This window comes from Electrophorus electricus, chromosome 9 (genome assembly GCF_041902795.1).
Source record: "Electrophorus electricus isolate QZ-2024a chromosome 9, ASM4190279v1, whole genome shotgun sequence".
Classification (NCBI taxonomy): domain Eukaryota; kingdom Metazoa; phylum Chordata; class Actinopteri; order Gymnotiformes; family Gymnotidae; genus Electrophorus; species Electrophorus electricus.
Genome location: NC_137505.1, coordinates 5,684,199 through 5,705,000, shown reverse-complemented (window position 1 = coordinate 5,705,000; position 20,802 = coordinate 5,684,199). Strand labels below are relative to the sequence as shown.

General features: G+C 44.4%; 3 protein-coding genes across 12 annotated transcripts in view; 2 read left to right on the top strand and 1 right to left on the bottom strand.

Annotated features, from left to right (window-relative positions):
* LOC145659307 (uncharacterized) overlaps nucleotides 1-7,857 on the bottom strand; it is a 17,299-nt gene extending 9,442 nt beyond the window's left edge. Inside the window, exons 1-3 of one of the 7 annotated variants that reach the window (XR_014125381.1) lie at nucleotides 7,808-7,857; nucleotides 7,507-7,576; nucleotides 5,838-6,391 (exon numbers count right to left, since the gene is read on the bottom strand). Coding sequence is in view for 1 of the 7 variants with exons in the window: in XM_081720953.1 (XP_081577079.1) it covers nucleotides 7,507-7,576; nucleotides 7,735-7,795 (131 nt within the window). In the remaining 6 variants the exon portion in view is untranslated. Of the gene's footprint in view, nucleotides 1-5,837; nucleotides 6,392-7,506; nucleotides 7,577-7,734 lie in introns of those variants that run through there. The other 6 variants (XR_014125383.1, XR_014125384.1, XR_014125379.1 and 3 more) reach the window with 6 other exon arrangements.
* A 153-nt stretch (nucleotides 7,858-8,010) lies between these two features.
* On the top strand, nucleotides 8,011-13,386 carry hao2 (hydroxyacid oxidase 2 (long chain)). Of its 3 annotated transcripts, none has more exons than XM_027026576.2 (8): nucleotides 8,011-8,093; nucleotides 10,339-10,491; nucleotides 10,655-10,806; nucleotides 11,164-11,447; nucleotides 11,557-11,775; nucleotides 11,998-12,156; nucleotides 12,524-12,593; nucleotides 12,706-13,386. In XM_027026576.2, the coding sequence occupies exons 2-8, from the start codon at nucleotides 10,361-10,363 to the stop codon at nucleotides 12,759-12,761; spliced, it is 1,071 nt and encodes a 356-aa protein (XP_026882377.2). In that variant the 5' UTR covers nucleotides 8,011-8,093; nucleotides 10,339-10,360; the 3' UTR covers nucleotides 12,762-13,386. The 3 variants fall into 3 exon arrangements, with proteins under 3 accessions (XP_026882377.2, XP_035378632.1, XP_026882376.2); XM_035522739.1 differs by lacking the exon at nucleotides 8,011-8,093 and adding an exon at nucleotides 8,647-8,810; XM_027026575.3 differs by lacking the exon at nucleotides 8,011-8,093 and adding an exon at nucleotides 8,892-9,033.
* Nucleotides 13,387-14,265: 879 nt separating this feature from the next.
* Nucleotides 14,266-20,792, top strand: si:rp71-68n21.9 (kelch-like protein 9). 2 transcript variants are annotated; one of them, XM_027026584.3, is made up of 8 exons: nucleotides 14,266-14,413; nucleotides 14,907-15,026; nucleotides 16,295-16,562; nucleotides 16,662-16,794; nucleotides 16,914-17,110; nucleotides 17,898-18,744; nucleotides 18,969-19,082; nucleotides 19,948-20,792. In XM_027026584.3, the coding sequence occupies exons 2-8, from the start codon at nucleotides 15,022-15,024 to the stop codon at nucleotides 20,442-20,444; spliced, it is 2,061 nt and encodes a 686-aa protein (XP_026882385.2). In that variant the 5' UTR covers nucleotides 14,266-14,413; nucleotides 14,907-15,021; the 3' UTR covers nucleotides 20,445-20,792. The 2 variants fall into 2 exon arrangements, with proteins under 2 accessions (XP_026882385.2, XP_026882386.2); XM_027026585.3 differs by lacking the exon at nucleotides 14,266-14,413 and having other exon boundaries at nucleotides 14,432-15,026.
* Nucleotides 20,793-20,802: the final 10 nt, after the last annotated feature.

Below are 20,802 nucleotides of genomic sequence, written 5' to 3'. Positions count from 1 at the left end.
TGCTGGATCAGCAAATCGCTTTCCAGGATAGTCACAGGCAGATGTAATACTACCAGCCATTTACATTCACACAGATTCATTTACCTGTCCAACTAGGGATCTTGGGTTAGCATTAATATTTTTAATAGTGTGTACTGGTAAAATTGGTTTAGTTCAGGTCATTATCTCAACATGCAATTTTTAAATTAAAACAAAAATTGTTGAAATGTTTGAGAAGAAAGTGACGCAGTACACTGTATTACCATGGAATGCGCTGGCATGTACTCTTATTTTAAAGTGTCTCCTTTAAAGATGTTACCAGGACATGCTCACATAGTGATAATCTCACGCGATTAAAGCGCTGTCCAGAGTGCTGAACAACCTCCATCACTGTTAATTAGATTCATAAAACCGTTACTGAAACTAAGAGGAAGTTTCTGTGAGTATAAATTATTAGGACTTTTCTAATGTTACAGTCGAAGCAGTCCAGAGAACAGAGACCTGTCATCTAGTCAACTGGGCCATCTGTGACAACTTTTTAAATCTAGAATGTGTTTGTGAGATGGTAAAGTGGAATCTTGGTATGGCAGACAATCTCATTGGCTATTCATCAGAGTGGTCCCGCCCCAGATTCCTGATGGGCAGGGGGAAGCATGGAAGGGCAACCATATGAGAGAAAGCTGTGGAATCCACACCACCTAGTATGCCTTCATCATAAATCATTAAAATATGTTAACTGGACAAACCTGACTGAATGTATGTAGTCTTAAAGACATTTAATCTAATGGTGTATGCTTACATTTATAAATATGAAATTTACAAATATAAATAGTGAAAGTTGATAGTCTGTTTATGAATTGATTTTCAAAACAAAAAAAATAAAAATAAATAATAATTAAAAAATAAATCAGTCATGCCCAAGTCGTCATTCAGCCAAAGTACTACCAATCACACTCACAGACAGTCCTCCATGCACCAATCACACTCACAGACATTCCTCCATGCACCAATCACACTCCCAGACAGTCCTCCATGCACCAATCAGTCCCTCGTCTCACCAACTTCTCCTTAAGTCCCACAGGTGTCCGTGTCCAGAGCTTCACAGTCGTCTGCTACTCTGCTGCTTTTGTTCATCTCTGTTTTGCCGCTCCTAGTGTCTTTTGTTCTGTTTTTTCTCTGCTTTGGACTTTTTATTAAAAATCGTTACATTCACTCGTGTCTCACTCTGTGTCTGTGTCACAAAAGCTCATCTGAAATGTCCCCTCAGCTAAACGTTTTCATTCAAAGCTCGCGCGCCTCAGCCTACAAGTGCTCCGCATATGTGAGAGCGTCTTCAAGACTGATGGAGATGCATCATAGGTGGTGAAGAGAACACCAAGAACAGGCAAAGAGCGTGTGCCCATCAGAGGAAAAGGATTTGTTTAGCACGGCATAATCGCATCATCGTTTTGATACCTTTGTTTTTTTTCCTAACATGTAGAGAATACTAAAAATAAACAGTGTGTGGTAGTTTATGTGAGTTGGGGGGGTGTTTTCGACTGAGAGGGTATACTGTGACCAGCAATCATTGCTATTTTGAGTAGGGATGAAACAAAAAAAAAGCTAAAGTCAAAAGAATTCAGCAGTGCCAAGTAAACAGAATCTAGTTTCACCAGTGTGTGGGTGTGGAAGGGAGTGGGGTGTGGGACAAAAAGTGACTAAGAAGCAAGATTGCGACCAGGGCAAGGGGACACCCTATTCAATGCAACCCACGTGTGTCCTCGCCCCCGGGGAATGACATAAACAGCATCATGGCTTCCCGCACACGTGTGTAAAACTCAACATCACATACAAGAAAGAGAGAGAGAGACCTGATTTAAAATAAGATATGAAAGAAGACCAGGGTGCCATGTTTATGTGCGTGAGTGTTTGAGTGTGCATGTGTTTGTGAGAACGCAAGTGAGAGAGCGCGGAGAAGATATGATCAGCATCGGAGCCAGCTGTAGATTAATCCAATTTCCACCTGAAGAGAAGCAGATCCGTCGGCACCTCCCCGAGCTCCTTGGAGGAGGTCATGAAAGAGCTCCCCGCGGACCAAAGCCCGGCTCCCACCTTCAGCCAATCCCAGTGCAAACCACACACACCCATAAGTGCCAGGAGGTTGCCACGGGTGACTGGGCCAGTCAGGGTTAAGATGATTATTCTGAGTAAATAGGATCAAAACTGTAATGAAATATAACTAGAAAATCTCATTTAGCTTTGGCACAACCACTGTAGGAACAGTCTTAGGAGTTCTGTTACTTCCCTGTTTACATTCAGTGATACCATCACACTCTTTCTCAAATAAAAACACACACACGCACGCGCGCACGCACACACACAAACCAAAGAAAATCTAATTGAAGCTTTTCACTTTTACACTGACCTGGAATCAAGGGATCTGAACAAGAAAAAGATTTTTTTATGTATCACATCACAGACTCCACCAGCAGTCACAGGAGATATACTGATTGTGCATTGCCCAACCCTAAGTAAATACCCTATATAAATACTCCAAATAAATACCCTAAATAAATACCCTAAATACCCCATATACATACCCTATATAAATACCACAAACAAATACCCTATATAAATACCCTAAATACCCCATATAAATACCCATAATAAATACCTCATATTGTTACGGAATGCTATCTCCCCCCCCCCGAGACATGTGGTATGGCCCGCCGCGTGCAGGGGGATTCCCATGCGTACAGTTTGTAACCACGCCCCCCTGGGATAGCACACACCTGAACAGGGTTTAGTGTTACATGCTTGTCTGCCTATTTAAACCCCTGTCAGGGTGTGCTCCCTGCTGGTCATTGTCGCTACTTATGTGTTAATATCGATCTCTGGGAACATCGCTGTAGCCGTAACGTGGGTTTGTGTAGTCATTTATTAATGTTCATGTGTTCTTCGTTTAATGTTAAGTGTGTAGCCATGATCGCCGTGTTATATGTGAGTGGCACCGTTGTCGTCTGCGTTTTATGTTAATAAACGTCATTCACCGTCGAGGGACGGCACACGGGCCGACTACGTTACATATATAAAATACCCTAAATAAATACTCTATATAAAATATCCTATGTAAATAACCTAAATAAATACCCTTGCTGTCATAATGTGTTAATAATGTACTCTGTGGCTTTGGCATGATCTGCCTGTAGAATTATAGTCCCCTAAGGTTTTTTCTGAAACAAACTGATCTACATATAACACAGGATGCATTCAAATCCACATCACTTTCTTGCTAAGTATACGAAACGTTCTTCAAATGTAGAGTATGTCATTAATGCCATATAAAGATAAAAGATATGCCAACCACATCTGCTGAAGACGTGTAAAAACACGAGACAACACACAGAGTCACACAACTGAGACAGCACACAGTCACACAACTGAGACAGCACACAGAAAGTCACACAACTGAGACAGCACACAGTAAGTCACCAAACTGAGACAGCACACAGAAAGTCACACAACTGAGACAGCACACAGAAAGTCACACAACTGAGACAGCACACTGCCTCTGGGCCTCCTTTTCAGCCGTAGACAATGTGTGCAGAGGGACCCCAGTGCTGACAGTGGAGCTTAGCTGCTGTGTGTGTGTGTGTGTGTGTGTGTGTGTGTGTGTGTGTGTGTGTGTGTGTGTGTGTGTGCCTGCGCATGTGCACAACTATTTTAGACCCTAGCATCAAAGCTAGGCACAGAGACTGTTCCAGGAGTTGGGGGTTGGGTGTCAAAGGTGTCCCAGGACCAGTGGTAAACTCTACCTGCGCACGTGTGCAAGGACCAGTGAACCAGACTGCATGAGTATCGCAGAAACTCCAATGATACGGTAGGACCATCTTACATCTCTCATAGGTACACTACCAAGCCCAGCAGACAGGCTCCACAGTACTTATACACTACATAATCAAATCTCACAAAATGTTAAACATATATGCTTAGATTCTGTGAAAAAATCTTTAGCACTTATACAGCAGATACGTCTTTTCTTCAGTGTGCACTAACCCTTCAGAAGCTGTTATTTTTCCATATCGCTCGATGGCTTACCCACAGTTAGGCGTCTGTTGGGTAAATATTTTGAGTGTAGGGACGAGGGCCAGAAACGCTTCTCCCTTCTGGACACGGGCCTCTACAGAGAGCCTTTAACAGAGGGTGAATGCCAGTGAATTGGCGGCTCGTGGGCGGCTCGTGGAGGGCGGTGGGGGGTGACCCCCATTCAGCGGCTGCTACCAGCGCACAAAGGCACATTCACTGTGTGGCATCACCCGGTGCCCTTCTGACAGCAACACCAACGCACACTGAGCTTCAGTTTATGCCTGAAGAGAAAACATTAATAGGTTTATATATATATATATATATATATATATATATATATATATATATATATATATATTATTTTTATTATTTTTATTTTTTTTTACTGTATGAAAGTACAGGGCAGCCGATGTCATTTTCCAAGCTAAGAGCTGGGATTCCTGTTTAATCTATTTAATCAGCTGGAGCACAGTGAGGTTCAGGTGAGACATGAGAGTTCCAGCCTGCTTGTTATTTACTCTGGAAATATCTACATACCAAAAAATGCAGATATCACTTTAAAAGAGATTTAAAAACACCCAACAGCACTCAGAAAGGGCCGTTGGGAAATATTAAGTGTATTTTAATGTCAGGAACAAAGCGCAGACAGGTAGGACTTAAATGTACTTAAAATCCTTAAGTTCGTTTTTTCATCTAAAATTCCCAGCAGTAATACTGTGTGAAGACAGGGATATAGGCAACAGAACTGGGTTTTCCGTGCGTCCTCTACTGCCACCTAGTGTACTCAGATACTCACCTGTCATTTCTAAAGCTCGGGGCTCTACATATTGATCTATATTGACCTGAAGACGTAATCCATAAGCATTGCTTAGCTGTGACTTATGCAGGCCCTGTTCTAGACGCATTGGCGTCACGGGATGTAATCAGCACGCGCCTTTTTTCCTTTGCGCAGACACGATGAATTAATGTCAGTGTCTTGCAGCTGTCTGGGCGACATCGTAAAAGGTAGCGTAACTAGGCCTAAAGTCCGTACAAAAGGATGTAATGAAAATGTTTGGAAAAACAACAACAACAGAACGATGCCGCAAACTGATATACTGTGTAGAACGAGAAGACAAAGGGAGGCAAAAATGAATCGGGGTAACTGGATGAGAAATGACGTCATGAGTGGCTATATACAGTATAGGAGTATGGCTCTGAAGACAAAAGATAGTCACGGTGTTATATACTCACCGATATATATTCACTGTGATATATTAAAAGGTATATACTCACAAGTATGGCTCTGGAGACAAATTTTAAAAAGTTATATGCTCACGGTAAATCAAATAGTTCACTATTTTAAAGATATTTTGCGTTTTAAGCCTAAGTCACGACTGTGCTAATGGATATCGTTTATATAAGCAGGTTACATATACATATACATATATATATATATATATATATATATATATATATATATATATATATATATATATATATATATATATATAGGTGAAAAGATTAGTCAACGAACCGACTCACCACCAATACAACAACTCTTTAGGGTGATCGGATAAAAAAAAAGGCTCAAAGTCTCAGAATGGCCATCATTATTAAATGAAGACCCCCGACACGCGGGGACATCTAGAAGAAAACAGTTGGGACTGAATAAAAGTATTAAGAGATTATTAGAATTAAACGTTATGAAACATTATATAAAAATATAGTTTATACACAGTATCGTTTGGTCGTTCACATTCTAATTCCAGAAAAGTTGGGACTTTCTAAAAATGCAATAAAACTAAAATCTGTAATTTGTTAAATCGCCTTAACTTTTATTTAATCGATAAAAATACAAAGAAAACATTTTCAGTGATTTCACTGACAAACCTAATCGTACTTTGTAAATATAAAACCAGAATGTAACCCCTGCCACACACTTCAGACTCAGACCGGGTTATACAGTACCACTGTCGAGGTCATCAAGAGCGAGTACAAAAACCAACACCCACCATCGGCTTAAGGAAGGATGGGTCATGATTCACAACTGGGTGCCAAACTGTATGTTCAAAGACAGTGTTGTGCAGCCCAAGATTGTAAAGAATTTAATTTACTTTGATTTGATTAGGGTCTTTCGCCATCTACAGTTCATGATATCATAAAAAGATTCGGTGAATCGGGAAATCTTGCTTCGTAAAGGCCAAGGGTGGAAGCCGCTGCTCATTGCGCGTGACCATCTCGAGCCTTCCGGCGGCGTTGTTTGAGGAGGCGTCACGCTACCGTCATCGACACAGCCACGTTTGGAAAATCACCGTCTGTTAACACAGTCCGCCGCTGCACCAAGAGATGCAACCTGAAACTGTATCTTGCAAAGAAGAAGTCATGCATTTAAAAAAGAAATTGCGCAGAAACGCCCGCGAGCTCTCTGGGCCCAGAGTCTTCCGACAGGGTGGCTGAGTGGACATCGCGTGCGTGTGCTCGAGCTGTTTAAACTGTATGACGCGTTACAATCAGGAGACTCCGACGACGGAGGGTCGAGCAGCGCCAGTCTTGTTATACAACAAGAACGGGCAAAAATCCCACCTCCAAAAAAACTGCCAAAATTACTACCTTCAATTCCCAAACGATTAAAATGTGTAATTAAAATAAAAGGTGACCCAGTGGTAAACATGCCTCTGTCCTAGCGTTTTAGAGTGTGTTGGAGGCATCAGTTTCTAATTTTGTTTGTATTTAACAAACAGAATTACGTCAGTCACGGAAAACACTGAAAATATTTTATTTGTCCTTTTGTCTGTTAAAGGTTCGCGTGAACTAAAGTACAGAGTTCAGTTTTTATAGCATTTTTTAGAAGTTGAGGTTGGAAATGAGGTTTGAAAACATTGAATCCAAATGTTTCCAAATCACCAAGTTTTTTGTTCCAGTATACTCATATGTCATTATGGAAAAGCAGTACCCAGGAGAGTGGATCCCGTCTGTTGGCTGACTACTGCTAGAAATACGTTTACACATAAGTGTAATAACAGCCTTCATTTATGAATAGGTAACATTTACTTATGGCAAAATGTAATTGCTCTATCACTTAAAACCGTATCTGATGGGAAAAAATCGACAAAAATTCTAATTCTGCGTAGAAAGTGTAAGGTTAACCTGTCTTTGCTGGACAGACTTTTATTTTAATGGTTGCTTAGTGTTATGGGGGACAGTTGTCGAGAGAAGAAAAGAGAAATGTTTTTAAAAAGACATGTGTTTTAAAAAAGACGTGTTTAAAATGGTCACAACATCTGTTTAGGCTATGTGAGCAGACAGTGGATCCGATTATTATCCGATTATTCAGGCTCCTGCTGTGCCTAGCGTCGCTGCTCAGACTGTGTGGACATATGTAATGCGACCGTTTGACATAATACACACAAATATTTAATCGACAGTAAAATAAACAGTAACCGTAAGACTCTAACGGTCATCCATGCCAAGTTAACTCACCGCCTTTTACGCAGAAGAGCGCAGCCTCCCTTGGGGCAAGATCTGGATGGAAGTGTTTTGACAGGAAATCCTAAAAAAAAAACCTTGTTAAGAAGTAGCAGAATTATCAATAACGTCTACTTTTCTGCGTCCTATGACAAACTTTATGACTGTGAACTGCTTTATTTTTGGTTGAAAGGCTATTTTCAGCCAAATTAAAGTGTTTCTGTCCACCCATTCCCACCTAACCTGTACCATATTTTGAATCGGGCGGTAAGCCGCGGGGCAGCTGAAGTAACGGCTCGATCATGCTGGGTCATACTGGATCATGCTTGGTCATGCTGGGTCATGCTGGGTCATGCTGGATCATGCTGGATTTCCCGGCGACAGCAAATGCGAAGCGAGTAGTTTGTGTAGAAAAAAAAAAACAAGCATGGGCTAATAATATTACTGTGTAAACGGACTCGTTGGAAATAACGTTGAAATTATGAAGAAGACGTAGAAATCGCAATACTCCAGCGAAAGCAAACGGCACAGTGAACTGCTCGAAACTTCACTATCGCTTAAATGCGGCGAAGAAGGCCCTCAGTAAAACTTCAGTATCCTTGGTAAGGACATTTATTAACCTACTGTTGTAATACCAAGTGGAGGTGATGGCGTTTGTTTACTTGAGTAATTTAAAATTGTTAATAAAAGAACAGTAGTCCTCATGTCTTAAGCGTTAAAGGTTTAATAAGTGAACTGTAGGCCCAACACTTGAAGAGAAAATAGGGTGCCTTTGGATTGTTTCCATTTGCATATGTTCATATATTGAAAAATATTTTGCTGCCTGATTTTTGTTTTGTGCCTGCACCGATCCACTAATTTGCACTCTTAGACCCAGTCTTAGACCCCGGGGTCTCTGCCGTAGTTTCATCTCACGATCGCGGCCCAACTGAACTGGTCTGTGCAATTAGGACGGTATAATGGTTAAAGGCAAAGCTGGCGACGGCTCTGGTCAGTAATTCATTAAATAGATCTTAAACACAAACTAACGTATTAAAGGTCCTTGGGCTTAGTGTTTGCTAAGCAACTGCATGTAGGACTAAAATGAAACGCTTGGGGAAGTTAATATGTCAGTCCGGTCGTAGGTCACAGTGTCCATAGGCCGCAGTCCTGTCACGTGTCTTTTCGCCTGCATCGTTGCGGGTTATTTCGTTTTAGTTTGATTGGGAATGAACGATCTTTCTTGATAAGTCCTTATTAAGAGATTGGGCAACAGTTACAGTATGTGTTTGTACATTGTTTAGATCAAATGTCGAGCAACTGAACGGATAGCCACACGAGTAAGTAAATTATGCCATAGTTTGTAAAGGTGGTTTTCCGTCCGACGTGAGTACGCGTGTTGGCTTTCGTGCGCATGCGCACGGGGTGTTTCCAGAGGGATTTCTGCATGTGTATTTGAAAACAAAAGATAAGGTTCGCGATTAATTTGTCATTATTTTACGTAAAATGTTTGTAGACTTCTTAATATTATAGACGCTAGCCGCCATCTAGTGGACAATATCCGTAAGTATCTCTGTTTTGTTTACGTTTTCATTTATATTTTTGTCATTTAGCAGACGCTCTTATTCAGCGAGTAGCGAGTTTCAGTAGTCTAGCTTTGAGATGACAAGACGGTTGTTAAACACGATTATGGGGAAAATATTATAATCACACAAGTGTAAAGCGTCATATCTGATTTCTGTGCATGGACCAGTTCGCCCATTTCTAAAGTTACTGGCCATCAATATAAAAAAGAAACATATATACAGATTCTGGAGTGTAATTGCTAAAATGCATCTGCTTTGACCACACCATTCTGCATGCAAATAAAACGAAACATTCTGCTTTCTGCTTCGCCTACCAAAATGCTGTCTGCAGCTTGACATTTGGTTCCAAATTACTGCAGTTCTAGTTAAAAATTCCTCAGTTACTTGTAATTTTCACTCCACTCAACATTTATTTTCTTTTTATGCCTGTGACGGTAATCACTACATTTGAGTCTGAAATACTGCAGTGTGCAGAACTTCACTACAGAATTACTATAAATTTCAGATTCTTTTGCTGTCTGGTGTTGCTCTCTCCCCTTTGGCTGTAATGACAGTGTGCACTTGCACTGACATGAACTCTGCGAGTTTGTCCAAATTCTAAGGATTCCTGTTCTCCCTGTAAACACTCGCGGATCTGGTCTGCCAGTGGTTGTTGCAGAGTTGTGAGGTGTGTGTTTGGGTCATTAGCTTGCTGCAGTGTCAATTCCCCACACAGATGCAAACCACTACAGATCAACAATGACTACAAATGAATGAACGTAATCAAGCTTCTGATGAGTAGAGCAGATCTCCAGGGCATCGTCTGAACTCGTGATCAGTGGAACAGACACAGCTCGTGGAACTCTGACCATTTGTACAAGAGAACTGACATGAACAGGTTCACAAATGTGCTGAGTTGCTTTTCACTAGTGCCAAATACTAATGAAGGAAGTCTCAACCCTCTTACAAATTTCAATGTATCTTTTATGCAAATGCTTGTATCCATAGCAAAGGTAGTCAAAGCTGGGAACACTGCAGTAAATACAATATAATGCCCACAGTAACTGCAGGAGCAAAGCTAACTCACAATATTAACATTCATTTGAAAGTATCTGAAATTAATAAACTGGTGTAATTTCTATAAACAGTCATATTTCAGATAACTTAATATTCATGTTTCAAATTCACAAACATGTCCTGCTTTACAAGGAGGTGTTGAACACAAACAGTGTAATCTGTATGTCTGTACAAGTGTGGTACAGAGGCCGGCGCCCGCGTGACGGGGCGCACTGTGTGTCTGCAGAGAGGACGTACCGCATGCGGAGATGGCGATGGTGTGTCTGAACGACTTCGAGCAGTATGCCAGGCTGCACCTGCCCAAGGCCACCTGGGACTACTACGCTGCTGGGGCCGACGATGGTTGCACCAGAGACGACAACCTGCAGGCCTACAGGAGGTACGCCGCCCTGCCCACAGTCTCACACTCAGCACCGAGCGCGGCCCTGCCCTGGTCAGAGATTCTCGGATCACTCGCTGACCAGTGAGTAAGCAATTGCTGTTACCTTTATGTCAGAGAAATGTTAAACTCTTCTTCCTCCCTGCTCCTAATCCGGTTCCAGGATCCGACTCAGGCCACGGATGTTGCGTGATGTGTCCGTGTGCGACACACGGACCACTGTGTTGGGAACAGAGATCAGCTTCCCGGTGGGTATCGCACCCACGGCGTTCCACTGTCTGGCCTGGCATGAGGGAGAACTGGCCACTGCCCGGGGTGAGTGTGGGGCGTCGGGCACGGTCACCTCAGAAGTACATGACCCACTGCTTTCACAGTGCACGCTGACACAGCGTCCTCGCAGTCTGTGTAATATAAATGTAATAGTGTCGTACTGTGTAATATAATTGTAATAGTCTTCTACTGTGTACTGTCTACTTTGCCAGTTACGTGAGAGCAATCCTGAGACAGCGCATTCCTAAATTTGTCCACTAGATGGCAATGTGGTGATATTTTCTATTAAAAAAGGTTGCCTGGTGTATTTCTTTTTCATAATTTTCGCTCCTCTCTCTCTCTCTCTCTCTCTCTCTCTCTCTCTCTCTCTCCCTCCCTCCCTCTCTCCATCTGTTCCTCCAGCCACAGAGTCGTTGAACACCTGTTACATCACCAGCACATCCTCCACCTGCTCCGTCGAGGAGATCTGTGCAGCGGCTCCCCATGGTTACCGCTGGTTCCAGCTCTACGTGTACCGCCACCGCGGCATCTCCGAGCAGCTGGTACGCAGGGTAGAGGCGCTGGGCTACAAGGCCCTGGTGTTCACCGTAGATGTGCCATACACGGGCAAACGCCGCGACGACATCCGCAACCGGTTTAAGCTTCCTGCACACCTGAAGGTCAAGAACTTTGAGGGCACCTTTCAGGTAAAGAAACATAGTAGTTTGATATTTCTCAAACACATCACCTTGAACAGTGTATTTTATTGTTTTGCTGTGCTGCTTTGTTTGTGTGTGTATATGTCTTCCCCTACAGGACACTACAGGTCCTGAAGAGTACGGCGTTCCCGCCAACACCATGGACCCGTCTCTCAGCTGGAAGGACGTGCACTGGCTGCAGTCTGTCACGTGCCTGCCCATTATAATCAAAGGCATCCTGACCAAAGAGGACGCTGAGCTGGCAGTTGAGCATGGTGTCCAGGGACTGATCGTGTCAAATCACGGGGGCCGGCAGCTGGATGGGGGGCCGGCCACGGTGAGAGGCGGGGTTATTGTTGTTTTTGTTTTCACACTGTGTGCTTCGCCTTGTTAGAGAGATGGTGCTGTTGTGCTTTGGTTTTCCTCACGTTCACTCAGTCCCCCCACTCCCCTCCCCACCCCCTACACTCCCCACCCCCTACACTCCCCTCCTCCCCCCCTACTCCCCTCCCCTCCCCCCACTCCCCTCCCCATTTTGTCGTTCCTCCTCCTCACACAGATAGACTGCCTGTCCGAGATAGTGGACACAGTGAAAGGGCGCATCGAGGTGTACATGGATGGGGGCGTCCGCACAGGCACTGACGTGCTCAAGGCTTTGGCCTTGGGAGCCAAATGTGTTTTTATTGGCCGACCGGCAGTCTGGGGCCTTGCTTACAAGGTAACGCTGAGGGAGCAGCTGGTGAGAATGTGTGTGTGACGTGAGGTGACGTGAGCAGTGACATGACATGAGCAGTGGCGTGACGTGATATGACGTGAGCAGTGATGTGACTTGACATGACGTGCAGTGACGTGACGTGACGTGAGTAGTGATATGACGTGAGCAGTGATGTGACGTGAGAGCAGTGATGTGACGTGTGCAGTGACGTGACATGACATGAGCAGTGATGTTACATGAGATGACATTAGCCGTGACGTGGCATGACACGAGCAGTGATGTCACGTGACGTGACATGACATGAGCAGTGATGTGACTTTCAGCTCTCACCTGAATGGCTCCTGCTGACTCTCCTCTGTGTGCTGTCCAGGGGGAGCAGGGTGTGAGGGAAGTCCTGCAGATCCTACACCAGGAGTTCCATCTGGCCATGGCCTTGTCAGGTACGTGCAGCCACACCATGCCCACGCCGGGGTGCGGGGTCTCCGCCGCGAGAGCGTTCCAGTTCCAGTATGTCTCTCCTCATGGACGGTCTCTTCTCTACCCTTTTAACAGGCTGCAGAAACGTGGCTGAGATTAACAGGAACCTCGTTCAGTTCTCCAAGCTCTGACACCAACAGCAGCAAGCGTGCCTGGAATAAGGAGAACGTTTCCTCCTGCACACACTGTCTCCACTCCTGGACGCTCACTCATTGACCTGTTAGACACAGATCCAACTCAACCATCGCAAATCAGTGACTGTGTTTTTCTATATATTAGTCTATATATTTATTCTGTATATTATTCTCACAAATAAAATACAGATATGGGCACTCAGAAATAAAGAAAAACACTAAATATGTATTCCAAATGATTTTGAATGAAGTGTTTATTATACATGCTTTTAGATATTAATATAATGTTTAATATACATTCTATTAGAGTTCTATAAAAATGGAAACTTGACAGAAAAATCACGTTTTTACGGTTCTTCGAGGGAAGACGCTGGTGATGTTAGCGGCAGGGACAGCAGCAGAACGGAGGGTGTGTGCCGCAGGCCACGGGGCCGCGTTTGTATCTGACAGTTGGGTTATTTTTAGCAGTTTAATCTTTTAGTTGCGCGGTGTGTTGGAATTTGAAGGAGAGGTTTGTGTGGTGGGGAAAAACTACTGTGCCAGTATTCAAAACAGCCTGGAATTCATTATCTGAAAGAAAATGATGTTGATTTTAGATCAATAAACTCTTTATTGTAAAACAGCATCCTGTCAGTCATTTGATGTCTTTTCTTGGTCTCGTAAGTTCGTAATAGGAGCCAAGCTGCAGTGTGTGTGTGGTCAGGGTCAGGATCGGGGTCATGATATTTACACGCTAGCATGCAAACCCAGCGCTCATGCTGAAACTATAAATATAATCCTTTTTTAAAAAATTCGACAGCATTCTTCTGTGCTACTCTAAAGCTGTCTGCAGTAAACCTTTAGTGTGGTCTGTCACACTATGCACTTAAAAGTGCTCCAGTGAGTGCAACACCAAAAGTAAAACATCAGAAAGTAGGGAAACACCACTGAGTAGAGACAGACGCACATGCACGCACACACACAAACACACACGGTACATATAAGTAACAGGAATGGGCTGTGTGCTACATTGCTTCCACTTTTGTGTACATTTATGGTTTACCTGTCAAGGTACGCTCCCCCCCACGAGTCACGTGGTACGGCCTGCCGCGTGCACGGGGGTTCTCTCATGTTTGTGGCCACACATCCGTGAAGGCGCGCACCTGTACGGGATTAAGTGTTAGTGCGTGTCTGTCTATTTAAAGCCCCGTCAGTGCGTGCCTCACCGTTGGTCATTGTTTGTTTGTTAGCGTCTGAAGTGTAATATTTGGATCCATGTATAGCCCGTGTTTATTGTTAACGTTGTGTGAGTGCCACAGTAGTCTTTTATGTTATGTCATTAAATCTTTTCGCACACTCCACGCCCTGCAGCACTCAGGCAGCATTACATTACCACTTAACGTCTTGACAAAACTGACATTCTTCTTCACTCGAAATATATTTTTAAAAAGCGGAAGACTAGATTTTGCAACACATTTGGGAATGTGTGCTTGTGTGCGTTTGTGGGTGGGTGGGTGTACGTGAGAGAAAGACAGTGTCCAAGAATGAGAAGTGATGCAGGAAGTCAAGAGGCTCACACACCTCCATTTGAGGCGGTGAGTGGGAGTGTGATGCTCAGTGCTGTCATGACAGGAAGCCTCTGAACCTACACACACGCACATCTGTGTTGGGTAAGTGCGGCTTTAAGGAAACCCTTGTCTCTTATGTTTCGCCAAAATGATGTGAAAATATCTGACATGTAATGTTTTAATATACAGAAAAAGTAAATAACATTTTTATAAATGTTTTTTTTAGCTCATTACTGATATCAAACACAAGACTGCAATGTTGTGCAATGGGGAATTAGAGGGGCGGTCACTTTATAAACTGAAGAAGACACCTGTTAAATATGTGAAGTACTTCTGGGCAGGATCTGAATGTCAGTTATATGAAGGAAATGTCGCATGCAGATTATTAGTGATGTGTTTATGTAGCTCTGTACATGGCAGACGTGTTCGCTGTTAGATGCAAATCTGTCTGTCTCTGCTGCCTCTGCTATGTTTAGCTGGGGAAAGCCTGTATCCTGTGTACACAGTCAAGAAGAACTTGTTGAGTTTCTATGCTGTGTGGGGTGTGAGCCCATTGCGCAACGCCAGCTTAATCTCTCTCGTGTCCTTTCTGAAGACACTGTGAGGGATTTCAGGGTGATGCCTGTCAAATCACGACAGGAGTAAGGACTTTGAGCATTCTTCTATACCAGTCTTGCGTACCCCGGAGTGGGTGTCCACAGCGGATCAGCATGGGGTAAGCTGTTTCACTTCCGTTCATGATGGGGAACATGTTTGAAGTTAACACTGTTGTTGACCTGCAAGTACAGTGCACTGAACATATCGGCACCCTTGGGGACTGCCAGTTCCCTGAGCCAAACGTTGAGCCTACTGAAGATTGCAGTTAGTGTGTTTGGTAAAGCTTCCCGTGTTCTGCATGCTGACTGTCTCGATGTGCCTCTGACTCACTGACACTCACTTGTAAACTCACATTGACTGTTTTGCTGAGGCGTTTAGCTCTGGCGACTGGGGTGGGCACTGGATATGTTCAAATGCATATTGGCTGAGCCATGTATCTGTACACTGGGTTTAGGGGTCAGGGGTTAGGGGCTAATCCGAACCCTGATCCTAATCCTAGATTTGGGAGAATGCTGCAGCTTCACTCATACGCAGCAGTCCGATACCGCACTAAAACATCTGATACCTCACTAAAACGAGAGATGAAGTGATGTTTCCTGAACTTCCCCTGGGTTTAGCCTCCTAATCACCATTGTATCATCACAGTCAGATATGGTACAGGACACTTCCTGGTTTTGCTTCGTTTGTGTTTGTGATCACAAAGGTCTATTCTGGTCTTACCTTACCGTAAATGAAACCAAGTTCCTATTTTACTCTTAATACCCAGCTGCAGGGTGTTCTCTCCCCTCCGGCGTCTTTACAGCAAAGAAAGAGTTGGTTACCATGGAATCAAACTCTCCTCACTGGCAGCTACTACTTTTAATAATATATATATATATATATATATATATATATATATATATATATATATATATATATATATATATATATATATATATATATATATATATTTTACCTCATTTTTATTAATTTGTTGTCATTATCTTTACATTCGTTTCTCTGTGTAAAGATATGTCTATATTACAGTTGTTGATATATCTAAAACCTTAAATATAATATACTTATATTTTTCAGTGTCTTTTATTTTGTATGGGTCTGTTTTCTCTGCCCTGTTGACTGCAAGCAATAAAGTTTTGATTAGATTTATGTCATTTTATTAGATTTCATTATATAACACCTATGTTTCAGGTGATTGCCACACTGTGGCCATGCAACCATCTTAACTTAGGGTTACATGTTCGACCAGGGGGTGCAGTCATGGCAATAACACAGTGTGTGTGTTCTCAGTGCTCGCCTGTCTGATTGGTTACCTGTCCTTGCCATGGCTGAAGGCTCTGAGAATGGAAACATCTGGAATATATGACCCACGTGTCTGCTTCCCTCCAGGAACGGTGGAGAAGAAGGAAAACCACACTGGCGACTGTCACGCATTGGGAGCAGAGGCCAGAAGGACCCGCCCAGACCCCCGCCGCAAACTATCAAGCTGCCCGTGGCTGTCCCCATGCCTCCTGCGTCACCAAGGCAACCCGAGCCTGCGGCCAGACCTGCGGAGCCTGCGCCCAAACCCGAGACCCTCCCTCCCAAACCCACCGTCCCTCCCAAACCCCAGTTCGAGGTGTTCAGCAGCTCTGAGCATGGAAGTGTCATACTGCAGGTAAGGAGGCTTTGTTAATGGAAAGGCTCTCCCTGAACACAGAGCGCCTGGACGCTAATGCTAATGCTAATGCTAATGGCAGTGGTCGTACTTCCCAAGGGCCTGGATCATTTTCGGACCGATCAGACCTTGTGTGATGTCACTTTGTTGCCTGGTGACAGCGGTCAAGCTTTCCCGGTACACAGGGTGATCATGGCCTCAGCCAGTGACTACTTCAAGGCCATGTTCACAGGTGAGACCCTGAGCTTCTGTCCCAGTGTCACGAACACAGATGGGATTTGCTAGCTGTGGCAGAGTTACAGAGGAACAAGTGAAAGTTCTGTAACTCCTGGTTTGCTCCATTCGGACCAGGGGGAATGAAGGAACGAGACCTGCAGGAGATTAAACTCCACGGTGTGAGCAGCACAGGCCTGAAGAACATCATCGAGTTCATTTACACATCTCGCTTGAGCCTGAGTCTCTCCACCCTGCAGGACACCCTAGAGGCTGCCAGCTTTCTCCAGGTCATTCCTGTCCTCAACTTCTGCAACCAGCTGCTTAGCAGTGAGGTATGTGACCTTTACACGATCTTGATGGGGTGGGGGGGGGGGGGGGTCTGCTAACTTGGACTGAGCCAAGATCAAATACAGTACCAGTCAATAGTTTGGACACACCTGATAGTGTATGTCTTTCATAGTCTTAAAGGCTTTTGAATCTAATTGTTTATCCTTAAACTTGTTTCTGACAAATGTAAATAGTAAAAGTTGATAGCCAATATATGAATTGATTTCCAAAATTATTTTATATATATATATATATATATATATATATATATATATATATATATATATATATATATATATATTCTATGAGTAAATGACAAAACACTTTTGTAAGTCGCTCGAATAAGCTAGAATAAGACCATCTGCTAAATGCTGTAAATGTAAATACACACACACACACATATATATAATATACTTAATTGCAATTAATCTTGAATGCCTCCTCAGCAAATAGTTTTCATTCAGAACTTTGTCCCTCACCCCTGAATTTCTTCAAGACTGATAGAAGAGCGTCCCTGTGGTGTCTCGTCTCAGTGGTGGAGTTAAGAAAACACTAAGAGCTGTAGAGCTGTAATCAGCAGAGCAGCTACTTTGAAGAATCTAAGAGTCAGTATTTACAATGGCAAAATCACAAATGTCTTAGTTTACTGGTTTGATACATTCACTAAAATATAGCAAATAGTACATACAAGCAAAGAGGTTTGTCCACAATTCTGCCTGGTAATGTACATGTGCATTTATAGGTGCATTCTGCAAGCCTTTTTAAGAAGCTGATGTCATATGCTCATGGCAGGTGACCATAGAAAACTGTATGGAGGTTGAGCGCATTGCTAGCGATCTGCTCCTCGAGGACGTCCAGGCCCACGTTCACGACTTCGTGTGCCAGAACTTCTCTTCCCTGGTGAAGAGCAGCCACTTCCTGGAGCTGTCGGAGGCCAGCATGTTGGCAGCCCTGGCCAGCGATTCGCTGAAGGGCTTCTCCGAGATGGAGCTGTACCGCGTGGCACGGGCATGGCTGGCGCACATGCCCGGCGAGCGCCAAAGCGCCACCTACTCTCTGATGCGCCGCGTCCGTTTCCCACTGATGAGTCCCACCGAGCTGCTGCAGATCTCCCAGGAGGACCAGGCCGACGAGGCCGAGGGCGGCGGGGCGAACGGAGGGGCTCAGGCATTCATGCGCTCCAACACGGCCTGCGTCAATCTCCTCCTGGAGGCCAGCAACTACCAGATGCTGCCGTACCTACAGCCGGCGCTGCAGACGGAGCGGACGCGCATCCGCTCAGACACCACGTACCTGCTGGCCCTGGGCGGCGTCATGAGGCAGCAGCTGGTGGTGAGCCGTGAGCTCCGGCTGTACGACAAGGAGGGAGGGGGTACTTGGCGGGCCCTGCAGCCCATGGAGGTGCCACGCTACCAGCATGGCGTGGCCCTGCTCGGGGGCTTCCTCTACATCGTGGGCGGGCAGAGCACCTACGACACCAAGGGTAAAACAGCGGTGGACAGCGCCTACCGCTACGACCCGCGCTTTGACCGCTGGCTGCAGGTGGCATCCTTGAACCAGAAGAGGACATTCTTCCATCTGAGCGCTCTGCAGGGGAAACTGTACGCCGTGGGAGGACGGAACACCACCGGAGAGATCGGTAAGGTCCAGCAGGTTCAACCAAAATGGTCTCCAGGAAATCTTTGGCCTCTGAGGATAGATAGGTTCCACCCTGTCCCTTAGACTGACAAGAAATTAAATACAAGATGAAAAGTAAAGGTTGAGTAATCCAAGTCATAAGCTGACAGTGATCAATTATTAATTGATATTAGAATCTATTCACATTGCCTTGATTGGACTCTAATCACGCGGTCATGCCTGCAGACACAGTGGAATGTTACGACCTGACCAAGAACGAGTGGACCTTTGTCTCACCCATGAGTGAGCCTCACTATGGCCATGCAGGCACTGTGCACGGAGATCTCATGTATGTCTCAGGTAAGTCTCAAGCTTTGTAAGACTAATATATAGTATTGTCTGGATTAAAGCCAAAAACGTCCACCTTCTAGCACACGGAGATGAAAGTTGATAGTACTGGTGGTGTTGTGTGTTTCAGTGCCTTAACAGAGGGTCCAGGTGTTGCTTCATAGCATTTACTTCACAGCAAGAGCTATACTGTTTTAAACAACTACTAACGATTCTAAAAAACTGAAACCATGTGTGGGATAAAAATTTAGTGGCAGGAAACAAAGCACATCTTAAGCAGGACGTTGAACCTCAGGTACACTGTTTGGGGTGATCTTCTGGGGTGGTGTCATGGCAGAAAATCAGCACTGCTTGGCCTCGCAGCAGTTAAGTACCAGGACCGAGCAAGTGGGTTAGAGTTGGAGACGACATGACGACCCAGTGCAGGTTTTTGTTCAGATATGAGACGTAATCTGTCCCGTTATGGCCAGTGTGAAGCCGTAGTGGGTGGGGGGAGGGGTGTTTGGTAAGTGGGCCTTCTGTTCCCATTTCTGACCACTTCCTTCCTGCTTACATGCACCAGCAGTTTGAGCTGTGTTTTCTCACACCAGACTAAGATGAGTGTGCGAACCATTTGCCACCTGCAGATGATGTAAAAACAGCGAGTCCTCTGGTACTTGTCTTTGAAAAGTAAACTAATCAAACAGTTAAAAAGCAACAGGGGCCATGCAGTTCAGTGAACTAGAGAACCAGGTGGTTTGGATGTTTTTTATCTTCTGATGCGGCAATTACTACACCAGGCATGTACAGGTTCCCTGCCATGCCTTTCGCAGAGTTTCAATGCCATGTTTTAGGTAAAAACAACAAGCAAGTCAAAGTTTCCCCATTCCTCCACCAGGCGGGATAACACGAGACGCGTTCCAGAAGGAGCTGTCCTGCTACGACCCAGCCTCGGACACGTGGAGCCGGCGAGCAGACATGACCGAGCTGAGGGGGCTGCACTGCATGTGCACAGTGGCCGAGCGTCTCTATGTCATGGGCGGGAACCACTTTCGTGGGACCAACGACTACGACGACGTGCTCAGCTGTGAGTTCTACAGCCCTGCGACAGACCAGTGGACCGTAGTGGCACCCATGTCCCGTGGGCAGAGTGACGTGGGTGTGGCTGTGTACAAGGGGCAGATCTACGTGGTGGGCGGGTACTCGTGGAACAGCCGCTGTATGGTGGACATAGTGCAGTGTTATGACCCTGACAAGGATGAATGGGAGCGGGTGTTTAACGTACTGGAGCCACTGGGAGGCATTCGAGCCTGCACCATGACTGTCCACCGTCCGGAGGGCTCGGTGGTCGAAGCCCAGATACAGGAGTGTCCCCTCCCAACAGCTAAGAGCTGACACATTTACGTTATTCAGCTGACACTTTTATCCAAAACGAAAACAACTTGAGCAATTGAGGGTTAAGGGGCCCAACAGTGGTAAGATGGCCTAGAGCACACCATAAGTAGGCCTAGAGCACATAAACATAAACTTAGCTAGAATCAAGAACAGTTCTTATTTTTGTTTTGTATGTAGTATTCTTTAAAGATTATTTAAAGAAGATATGAACAAACAGAATTAATTAAAAAAATGGTTAACAGTGAATATTACTTGTGTCCTTTATATTTAGCTTTAAAAAAAAAAACTTTTAACATTTGTTAAACGTTGTTTGTATTTCATTAATAAAAATATTTGCTTTTAATCTAATTTCCGTTTC